The sequence below is a fragment of the Panthera onca genome, chromosome B4 (assembly GCF_046562875.1).
Source record: "Panthera onca isolate mPanOnc1 chromosome B4, mPanOnc1 haplotype 2, whole genome shotgun sequence".
In the NCBI taxonomy this organism is placed as follows: Eukaryota; Metazoa; Chordata; class Mammalia; order Carnivora; family Felidae; genus Panthera; species Panthera onca.
This window is the reverse complement of record NC_138345.1, coordinates 17,563,057-17,575,375: the sequence shown is the minus strand read 5'-3', so window position 1 is coordinate 17,575,375 and position 12,319 is coordinate 17,563,057. Positions and strand designations below refer to the sequence as shown.

Here is a 12,319-nt window from a genome sequence, read left to right as displayed (position 1 = left end):
GGGATGGGCGGGGGAGATGGCGCTGGCGCCTTTGTTCCCCGCCAAGCTGAGCTCTGCCGTCCGGGGGCTCAGCAGCTCTCCCTCCCTTTGTCCTCCAGCCTTCCCGCTTTCCGAGCAGAGCTGTTCACTTATGACCTCCCAGACGCTAAGTCGCGCTGGCTGTCGGAACACAGTCCCTCCGGCCCCTCCGCTTTTGCCAGCCAGACTCGGGGGCTCTGCTTGGCTGGCGAGCCGCCCCTCCGCCCCGGCTCCCTCCCGCCAGTCCGTGGGGCGCGCACCGCCTCGCCGCCCTTCCTACCCTCTTCCGTGGGCCTCTCGTCTGCGCTTGACTCCGGAGACTCCCTTCTGCTAATCCTCTGGCGGTTTTCTGGGTTCTTTAGGCAGGTGTAGGTGGAATCTAAGTGATCGGCAGGACGCGCTGTGAGCCCCGCGTCCTCCTACGCCGCCATCTTCCCTGTTCCTCAATATCAGATTTTAACCACAGTTCCAGGAAGCTCAGAAAATACAAAGCAAAATAAATACCCAAAGCCCTACATGTAAGCATGTCATATTCAAACTGCAAAGGATCAAAAACAAAGAAGAAACCTTAAAAAACAACAACAACAAAAAAAAAAAAACAACAAAAAAAGGAAGGGTGCCTGGGTGGCTCAGTCTGATAAGTGTCCAACTTCAGTTCATGATCTTGTGGTTGGTGAATTGGAGCCCCACAGTGGACTCTGTGCTGATAGCTCAGAGCCTGAAACCTGCTTTGGATTCTGTGTCTCCCACTCTCTCTGACCCACCTGTGTTCATGCTCTGTCTCTGCCTCTCAAAACTAACATTAAAAAAAAGAAGAAGAAGAAAAGAAAAAAAAAAAACCCAATCTGGAATTCTGCATCCAGCAAAACTGTTCTTCAAAAAATGAAGGAGAAATAAAAACTTTCTCAGACAAATGAAAATTGAGAGAGTTTGTAGCCAATAGACCTGCTTTGTAAGTAATGTTAGGAGAGGAAGTTGGCAGCAGACTAGGAGAACCCTAGACTCATCTTATCCCATGAACACAACTAGGTAACTATCAAATCATCTTAAACAGCCCAGAAATTGAGGCGAAGACTGGCAGAACACACTCCACAACTAAAGGGAGAGATGAGACCACATGGAATAAAGTAGAAAGTGCAGAGACATAGTTTAGGGGAGAAAGAGACCACAAGTGCTGCAGAGGGAAAGGAGTTGCCGTCACAGAGAAGGGCAAGCAAGAGAGGAGCACACAGGGGAATGCACGAGAAGAAAGTTGCAAAGAATCATTGGCCTGGAAAAGAAAAGGAGCTGAATTCTGTGAGTTCTTGCAACCAGGAGGGCTTAAAGCCTGGGGTTTTAAAGGTCAGTGAGCTTAGCTGGGATAGAGCCCAGAGGGCACTGCACTGCTCCTGGAGAGAAGGCAGGCAAACAACCTGAGGGCAGACAGCACCAAAAACACCTAGGGAACACAGGGAGGAGATTATTCCTTCTTCTCAGAGTACATCCCTGGGAGGCAGTGTTCACAGAGATCCCTCTGTGAAGACAAAGGAGCTGGCCAGCACCATTTCCTCCCCTGCCCTCAACATAAACACAGAGCCACCTGCAGGAAACAGTGCAGCTCCAACACTGGGTGCCTAACCAGCTTACACTGAGCCCCAGCCCCCTGTGCTTTGGCAGACTGCCCTTCTCAGTGAAGCTTGTCTTGGTCCCAGCACGGCATCCCCTCCCCCAGAAGACCAGCACAAACCCCTACCCACACCACATCTCCCGACCATGGAGTTCTGCGGGGCTTCAATTCTGGTGGAAGTGGTGTCAGGTTTCATTTCACAAGCAGCCGAGAGCACACATAGTTTAAATTCACCACATTCAGGCCAGACACCCAACACTGCCCACACGCAGCAGGTGAGAAGAGCCTCTGCAGATGACTGACCTGAAGGACAGAGCAGCCAAAACACAACAGCAGAGTTCATCCAGCACATACCAGAGACACACACTAAAGCACCATCCCTGGACACTGCATGACCTCTTCTCCATATAGCCATTATCATCAGGAGCAGAAGACATAATCGGCTTTTCTAACACGGAGAAGAAGGCAGAGATTCAGACAAAACACAAAGACAGAGGGATTGATCCCAAATGAAAGTACAAGCTAAGGCCACACAAGAGATCTCAGTAACACATATGAGTAACATTTCTGATGGAACATTTAAAGCAGCAATTGTAAAGATACCCACTGGGCTTGGGAAAAAATAGAAGACATCAGGGAAACCCTTACCACAGAGATAAAAGTTAAAAAAGAATTAATCAGGGACAAAGGGCACAATAAACGAGATTGGAAACAGTCTTGATGTATTAAACAGCAGGCAGGAAGAAGCAGAGGAATGAATTAGTGACCTAGAAGACAAAACAAGGGAGAACAATGGAGCTGAACAACAGAGAAAAATTATGCAACATGAGAATAGATTTAGGGAATTCAGTGATCCCATCAAACATAATAACTTTCATATATAGGAGTCCTAGAAGAGGAGAAAAGGGGGCAGAAAATATATATCAAGAAATAATAGCAGAAAATTTCCCTAATCTGGAAATGGAAACAGACATCCAGATCCAGGAGGCACAGAGCACTCCCATTACAATCAACAAAAGCAGGCCAACACCAAGACATATAATTAGATTTGTAAAATATAGCAACAAAGGAAAAATCTTGAAAGCGGCAAGAGAAAAGAAGTCCTTTGCTTACAAGAGAAGACCTTTAAGGCTAGCTGGAGATTTCTCAGCAGAAAACTTGGAAAGCCAGAAGGGCATGATATATACAAAGTGCTGATGGGGAAAAAGCTGCAGCCAAGAATACTCTATCCAGGAAGGCTATCATTCAAGAGGAGGAGAGATAAAGAGCTTCCCAGACCAACAAACACTCAAGGAGTTCATGACCACTATACCTGCCCTGCAAGAAATATTAAAGGAGACTCTTTGAGTACAAAGGAGAGACTAAGAGTGACAAAGACAAGAAAGGATCAGAGAGAATCTCCAGAAACAATGACAAAACAAGTAATAAAATGGCAATAAATACATATCTATCAAGAATCACTTTGAATGTAAATGGGCTAAGTGCTCCAATAAAAAGACACAGGGCATCAGAATGGATAAAAAAAGCAAAACCCATCTATATGCTGCCTACAAGAGACTCATTTTAGACCTAAAGACACCTGCGGATTGAAAGTGAGGGGATGGAGAAAAATTTATCACACAAATGGAAATCAGAAAAAAGGTAGAGCAGCAATATTTAAATTAGACAAAATAGACTTTAAAGCAAAAACTGTAACAAGAAATGAAGAAATGTACTAAATTATAATGAGACAATACAACAAGACAAAACAATTTAAATATTTATGCCTCGAACATGATAGCACCCAACTATATAAAACAATTAATAACAAACATAAAGGAACTAATTGATAATAATACAATAATAGTAGGGGACTTAAATACCCCACTTAGATCAATGGACAGATCACACCTATACAGAAAATAAACAAGGAAACAATGGCTTTGAATATAAGTAATGTTAAAAGAAATTCTTCAAAGAGAAGGGAAGAGATTAGTCATAAACTCGGATCTAAATAAAGAAAGGAACAGTACTAGGAAAGCAATAAATAAAGCAAATCAGTTACCTTCAAATTTTGGCAAAACCTTTTATTTTTAATATTCTGAATTGATCTAAAAGAGAACAGTTCAAAATAGCAATAGCCACAATGTATTTGATGATTATAGTTTGCATATAAGTGAAATGAGTGATAACAATGACACAAGGGACAGGAGGGAGAAATTAGGAATATTTTATGATTATAAGATAACGTGCACTTTGTGAAGAAGTATGAAGTTATTTCTTTTTTTTTAACGTTTATTTATTTTTGAGACAGAGACAGAGCATGAATGGGGGAGGGTCAGAGAGAGAGGGAGACACAGAATCTGAAACAGGCTCCAGGCTCTGAGCTGTCAGCACAAGGCCTACATGGGGCTTGAACTCACAAACCGCGAGATCATGACCTGAGCCGAAGTCGGACGCTTAACCGACTGAGCCACCCAGGTGCCCCAAGAAGTATGAAGTTATTTCAAAGTGGAGTTGGATTAGTTGTAAATATATTTCATAAACTCACAGCTAGCACTAAAAAAAAGGGGTAAAAATGGAAATATAATTGAGATACTAAAGAAGGAAACAAAAAAAGAAGCATATAAAATCCTCATTTAAAACTACAAAGGCCTAACAGGAATGGGAGACAAAAATAAGAACAAAGAATAAGGGCAACAACTAAAAAACACTAACACACAGGCCCCCAGGACATGTATTTAATAGGAACTCAAGAGGACAAGAACAGAGGGACTGAAAGAAACTTACCAGAAAAGAGTTAACATACCATGTCCACAAGTGATAACATGTATGCATTTTGAGCACTGAAAATTTTAAATAAAATATATTTACATCTTTACTAATCACGATGACATTTCAGACAGTAGAGATAAACATTTTATTAAATCTTCATAAAATGGAAAAAAATTAGATGAGCTCAGACTTCATGATGACTACAGTAGATATCAGTAGCTAAAGAAGAACCATCACTATGTACTTAGAAATAAAATGAACAGATTTTCATTCAAAAATTGTATGACTAAATAGATTATTATTTAGGAGTGAGGCCATTAAAAACACTTGAAGCTTATAAATGCTTAGCAAGACCACCACCACAGATCTTTTCTGAATAAAAAAATAATTACTAAGTGAACCTATTCAAGAAGGAAAGGAATCAAGGGCATGAAATAAAAGAAACAATGGTGAATAAAGAAAATGATAAAGATAAAAGACCAAAACCCAAAGGCCTTAACAGACACCTCACAAAAGAAGACATACAAAGGACAAGTAAGCATCAGCGATGTGCCATATCATAAGGCATCAGGGAAACGCAAACTAAAACCAAGAGAAATCGCTACACACCTATTTGAATGGCCAGAATCCAGGACACTGACATCAGCGAAATGCTGGAGAGGGTGTGAAGCAACAAGATCTCTCATTCATCGTTGATGGGAATGAAAAATGATACATTCTCTTTGGAAGACAGCTTAGGAGTCTCTTATAAAACTACACATATTCTTACTAAACGATCCAGCAGCCAGGCTCCTTAGTATTTACTCAAAAGAGATGGAAACCTATGTTGACACAAAAACCTTCACATGGATGTTTATAGCAGCTTTATTCATAATTGCCAAACACTTGGAAGCAACCAAAATGTCCTTCGGGAGGTGAATGAACTCTGGTACATCCAGACAATGGGATATAATTCACTATTAAAACAAAATAAGCCAACAAGCCACGAAAAGGACAGAGAGGAACCCTAAATGCACATTACTAAATGAAGGAAGCGAATCTTAAAAGGCTACCAACTGTATAACTCCAATTATATGACATTCTGGAAAAGGCAAAACTATGGAGAAAGTAAACCAACATGGAAGTAGAAAAAATAGCTATTACTTTCTGCTGTGACAAAATTTTAAATTACTAAATTAAGAAAAGACTAACAATACCTCCTCAAAAAAAGAAAGAAAGAAAAAGCAGTGGAAAGAAAAATAAACAGACACCACAAATTTAATGTTAGATGAAAAGAAAGAAAATCATCGATAACACTAGTGAAAAGGAGAGCTAGTCAGCTTTATAAAAACGTTTTAATACTTTACCTTTTTCTTCCCACAATATCTACTATCTGTTGATGATTAAATAATAAAACTTACAAAATTAAAAGTTAACCTAGTATAATTCTTTCTTTACACTGTCAATAATATGATTTTTTTACTTTCAATATCTATGCAAATATAGCTTCAATAAAATACACTCAGTATATACATCAAGATCCCTGATGAAATATCTTCATACTACCCACAATAAGTCAAAATCCTAAAAATCATATATACAGAAGATTATTTTTTATTTCCTACCTTCATCATCACTACTTTGATCCTGCTGAGGTATAGATTCTAATGCAAGAACCTCTCTTGCTTTTGTGCGCATCCAGGAAATTCGCCCAGCAGATGTTTCTGATGCCCAGTCACACATGTCAGATTCAAATCCACAGACGTGACATACTACAGAAAGCCAAAAAAGATCTTGGTGAACCATCACAGTGTACTAGAGTAGCTGCTTAGCCATAGTTATGTATTATAATCAAAGCTTAACACGCGCACACATACACACACACACACAATTTCATACCTACAAATTTTGGTTCAATAAGCCTTAGAATATACCAGCAAATGTGTTTTTCAGAAGTTCCTCCCTTGATCCAGATAGGCATCCTCACAAATGGAAACCACTGCCATTCAAAAGTGAAAAGATGTTTCCATTTTTTTCTTGTACACTGCTCCTATTACAACGTTTTAAATGGCACATATATAATCTGACCTTACCTACCTTATGAAATTAGTTTAAATCACTTGTTATTCATAATCACATGGAAATTTTAAAGAACAAACACTCTATATAATTGAAAGCTGGTCTTTAATGGAACTACTTTATAAAACATCACCTTAAAATTACATATTTAGTATCTTTCATGTTTTGAATAAAGCATAGACTTCCAACAACACTCCAGCTAAAATTAGGACATAAATGTCACCAAAGGTTGGCAGGTGAGTATCCCTCATAGTGGTCTGAATTCCTAGCAGTGGTCCAAGTCTCATGGATGGCTACATACCATCATGGTGGGCATCTCGATTTAACACTTACAGCTCAATCCTTCATCTGTAGAATCAAAATTGCAGAGACGTGAATCTAGATGGCACAGTTCCTGCTCGGTATTCAGTGTTTCTTGACATGGTAAAATTTCATCTGTTAAATTTAAAGAGAGGCAAGAAGGGAGATGTAGGTACAACTGGAAAGACTCATGCATTTCCTAAAATGTTAGCATTTGTTCTAGAAAGCACTCTTCACCCAACTCCTCTCTGTAACAGCATCGCTCCCCAGGCAGCTCCATCACACAGAGAGTCAGAGAGAATAATACAACTATGCCAGTGCTTCTGGGATTTAATCGGATCTCTGTGGTGACCGCCAAGCCCCCAAACCAAACCGTCCATGTCTCCATGGAAGTAACATGGCCTAATGTGGAAACAAGGAGCCTATTATTAGAAGGATAATTGTACCTGTGTCAACTATGACATATGCTGATATGCTGTCCTCTTTAACTGGAAGCTGATCTCCTGGAACCGCGGTCCCTGAAATCCTCTCCCTGCTTGGTGTCTGTTTTTCCCTCCACTGCCCGCCCAACACAGGGCTGGAAAGTGGACTGGGTATCCTCCCTGCTCCCTTGCCACTTCCACACAATTCTCAGTCCCATCTCCCCAACCACCTCAGCTTTGAGTCTCCCGACATCAGATGACATCCCTCGTTGTGCCAGCTTGTGGCAGTCACCTACAGACACTGGTGCACCACCCCTCCACCTCGAGGATTTTGACTCTTGGCAGTCATCGTCATTTTGATATCTACTTTCATCTTGTCTCTTCATCTCTTGCTTTTTTCGTATTGATGGTCATGAAGAAAGGTTGAGGAAAAATGACCTCTGCCACCACGCCTGTGAGTACCATCATTACAAGTGGTAACGTTTCCTTTATCTTAATTACAAGTGGCCGACTCCTCAACCATCACCTCTCTCCATGCTTTCCTCCTAGTATCAGTGCTAACAATTTTTTGACAGCACGAGGTCCCACAAGCTACTGGTCCGACAGTTTTCCAATTCCTTTCATCCTTTTTCATGTTCTCTTTTCCTCTCTCACAGACGTTAGAGCCACTCCCTCTGGCACTCCTGTGCTTCCTCATACTCTCAGGGCAAAAACTCTGGTAAGTACAACCCTACAGGTACTGTAGGTATCTGACAATTCACTTTTTTTTTTACATCATAATGTGTTAAAGAACAAGAATTCAGGGCATCTGGGTGGCTCAGTCGGTTAAGCATCTGACTTCAGCTCAGGTCACGATCCTGTGGTTTGTGAGTTTGAGCCCCACATCGGGCTCTCTGATGTCAGTTCAGAGACCGCTTCAGATCCTCGGTCCCCCTCTCTCTCTCTGCCCCTCCCCATCTCATTCTCTTTCTCTCTCAAAATAAATAAATAAACTTAAAAAGAGTTTAAATAATGTATTTAAAAAATAAAAAATAAAGGACAAGAATTCAACCAAATGAATTTGAAGATCTGATTGGTTTCATTAGCAATAAATTAAAGCAATAATCAGACAGCACCCCAAGTAGAAAGCAGAGGGGAGCTCTGAGGAGCCATACCAAATGGAAGGTTTTTATAGGAAGGAGTGTAGAACAAGACACTTATTAGCAAAAGAAAACAAAAGATTGTTCCAGGCAAGGTCACGTTCCCTTGGAGAAGGTCAAGGGATCTTACTAGGTGGATTACATCATCTTCCTTTGGAGGATGGAGAGGGCCCATGTCATAGAATACCTCACTAGTACTGATCAGAAGGTTCCGGATTGACAGGTTAAGACAGACCTTTCTGAAGAAGTTGAAACTGTAATTAGGTTAGACATTAAGCCCCAGTTTGGTGACTTAGCCTAGTTCAAGTGACACCATTTTAGGCCTGTGGTTTTCTTTTTAACAGATGAGAGTGCCTGATATTAAACTTTTGATGGCTGAGGGCGCCATTTCAAAGATATCCATCTGGAATAAACACATTGCTAGCCACACAACTAGATCAGGAACCTCTTGAACTCAATGAAGGCAGACCCCTGGATCCATGGTCTCTCTCCACAACCTTGCTGTGTTGCCCTTGGACACCCTGTACATCCTCCAGGACCTATGTGTAATGAAACTTGTTTTCTCAGAGTTCCCTGATGGTTGTTGCTGAGGTGTATCCTGCAATCCTAACAAGAACCACAAGGTCTGGGTCAGCCACAACATGGGCTCTGATCAAGGAAACATGTGTGGGGGCTCGTCACAAGCAGCGTGGGCTCAGATGACTGCCCCAGGCATTTCCAGCCCAAGACATGGCTATTGGTAGGCTGAGACCACCAGGGAACTGGTCACCCACTCCAGCCTGCATCTGTGGGGCTGAAGATGAGTGATGGAGCCCACCACCATGCTGATTAAAATGGTTTTATGTCTGTGACTACTCACTCCACCTCATCGTCCACCATGTTTCCCCTTCTTTCCTTTTCCTCCATTTCCTCTTTCCTTTTCCTCCTAGACAACTATTCAAAACTCCTTACTTCCTCCTTCAAATTCCAACTCCTCCCCTATCATCCTTCTCAGCTAATATTCTTGCTCCACATTTCATCGGGAAAATGAGAGGAAACAGCAGAAAACCTCACAAGTCCCACTACCTATCTCCCTGAACTGCTGCCTGAGTACCTTTCTTCTTGTAACTGTGGGTCAACCAGCCATGCTCTTCTCTGGGCCCCTCTTTGTTTCTACAAAAAATCATCTCCTCTTCCCTGTTTTAGGAATTATTCCAGTAATTTCCTCCCCTCTTTTACATCAACAGGTTTTCTTTTCCCTTCGATACACAAAGGCGCCAAAATTTCATCCATCTTAGGAAAGCCCTCTGACCCTCCAACCCCCTCCAACTAACTTCTCTAAGTTCTGCCTATTCACACTGACTCCAACACCAATTCTCCCCACATCCTTCCTTGAACCTGCTCTAGTGAGGTCTTTTTTTTTAAGTTTTTTTTATTGAGGTAACATTCACATAACATAAAATTCACCATTTTAACCATTTTAATTATTTTAAAGTATACAGTTCAGGGGCTTTTACTCATAATAATTGTGCAGTTATCACCACTAATTCCAAAACATTATCACCCCATAACCCATAAACCCATTATATATAAAACCCATAAATTATATAAAACCCATAACCATTATATATCACTCCCTTTCTCTGCTCCTCCTTGGACTCTGGCAACCACTAATCTCCTTCCCATCTCTATAGATTTCCCTATTTTGGATATTTCACATAAATGGAATCATACAATATATGGTCTTCTGTGCTTGACTTCTCTCACTTGGCATAATGTTTTCAAGGTTCCTTCATGTTGTAGCACATATCAGAACTTTTTTTTTCTTTTTCATACCCTTACCACTCCACTGAAAGTGCATATATCAAGAATGACCTCTGTATTGTTAAATCCAACATTTAATTTTTCTTCCTTATCATACCTGACATGGCAGTAATATTGAAACTAGTCGATCACTCAATCTTTCTTGAAACTTTTTCTTCACTAGGTTCTAGAACATAATTCTCCCCTGGTTTTCCTCTTAAATTACTGGCTGTTCATTCTCAGTCATCTTTGCTGGTTTTTCCTCATCTCCACATTACACAAACATGAGGGGGCTCTAGACCTCAGTCCTTGGATTCCCTTCTCTTCTCTACACCACAACCTTGTTAATATCACCTCACCTCATGCCTTTAAAACATTTCCTTCTTATCAAATTATATTTTAGGCCTAGTTTCACTGGTCTCCAATATAGACATCCTGTTGCTGTCTTGGCCCTTTCACTTGAAGAGCTAACATGTATCTCAACAGAAATAGGTCTAAAATTAAACTTCTGATTCTTTCCTCCAAAGCTTCTCCTCCCACTTTCCTCCCCATCACAGTTCGTGATAATTCCATCCAACCTATTTCAGGAGGAAATCTGGATCCATGACCCCTCTCTCGCTCTCACCCATCACGCGATTCATCAGCAAAGCTTTGCTTTCTCTATGGAACACATCCAGAATCTCATTACATCCTACTGCCTCTGCTACTACTACCAATTCTGACTCAAGGAAAATCACTCTTTCTGGATTACAGTAATAACTCTGTATTTTGCTCCCTTGTTGCTGCCCTTGTCTCCCTCTGACCTTTAAATATATGAGTCAGATCACATCTCCTCGGCTCAACATCGTTACATGGGTTTCTGTCCCTCATGAAATAAATACAGAAGTCCTCACCATGATCTTCCTCATACAGACAAAGCTGACTCTTGCCTTGAGACCTTTGTATTTATAGTTCCTTCCAAAATATGCATGGCTTTCTCCCTCAACTCCTTGGGGTTTTTTTGTTGTTGTTGTTTAGAAACATATTTTCCACGTGACCATGCCTGACGAAAACTTCACTTTACCTTCATCTATGGCACTTCTTATCTTGGCTTTCTGCTCTATTGTTCCCCACAGCACATATCACCACTTGACATAGTTTTTTTTTTTTATTTGCTTAGTATCTTTCTCCCTTTGACTAAAATGTAAGTTCCATGAACACAGGGATTGGTGTTTGTTTTTCGTTGCTGTCTCCCCATTGTCTGAAATAACTCTTGGCACAACGTAAGTATCCAATACATAGTTGTTTAAGGAATGAATAAATATAATTCAACAGAATACTTGACAATATCATCGATCCTATGTAAAGTGCTTACGTTTTTATTTGGAAAACAATTGAAGCCACTGGTTATGAAACAATTTATGAATAACACCCATAAGCTGATTTCTTATAATAGGAGCTTACAAATAATGAATATGCAAAGCCTTTGAATGTAAGATCCTCTGAAAATAAAACTGCATATGCAATTAAGGGAGTGTAGGTAATAAATGAAGCTAAGGTTGCACAATAACAATTAACATGAAACAATTAAAACTGTAATTTTTGTTGATTCACATAATAGCTGCAGATCTTCTGCTTCCTGGAGCTAAATAATTAAGTATTGGCCATAGTTCAATTAAGTGTTGTATATTATCTCTAATTTTTCACTATTTATACAAGAAAAAAAATTCACAAAGGTACTATGAACAAAAATAGCAAAATAGTCAAGTATCAATTGCATGATATTAACAACATAGCTTGTGTCAATCGGTATGAAATATCTTTCACCAATGTCAACCATTTTTACTACCTTCATTCCCCAAACTGGAATTTGTAACCGTAAAAACAGTAGATGGGGGTATAAGTTGACAGTTAATCTTCTGGACACTTCTTTTTCTTTCAGTGCATTCAATTTCAGAGCTCAATACTATTTCAAGAAGTCAGTTATCTATATTTACATTCATACGCATTTTTCCTACATCCCCACCCTCTTTCTATCTCATTCTTACATTGCACCACAGTCTAGCAGCAGAAAATTACTTTGAGGATTTTAAAATCCTCCATCCATGATACATGATCATCAGGATGCAGCTTTGCCAACGTTTCAAGGTCTCTATACCAATGAAGCCACATTTCCTTCAAACCTTATCTTGTACAAGCAGGTTGTATAAAATTGGCCAGACTCTCTCTCAGATGGTAGAGAATGAAGCGCAAGTCTCAAG

At 40.3% G+C, this 12,319-nt stretch overlaps 1 protein-coding gene across 2 annotated transcripts in view; it reads right to left on the bottom strand.

The window, feature by feature from the left end:
* MALRD1 (MAM and LDL receptor class A domain containing 1) overlaps positions 1-12,319 on the bottom strand; it is a 776,428-nt gene that overhangs the window by 704,583 nt on the left and 59,526 nt on the right. For both annotated transcript variants that reach the window (XM_078450377.2, XM_078450378.2), the window contains exons 6-7: positions 6,770-6,871; positions 5,983-6,129 (exon numbers count right to left, since the gene is read on the bottom strand). In XM_078450377.2, coding sequence (XP_078306503.2) covers positions 5,983-6,129; positions 6,770-6,871 — 249 coding nt within the window. The remainder of the gene's footprint in view (positions 1-5,982; positions 6,130-6,769; positions 6,872-12,319) is intronic.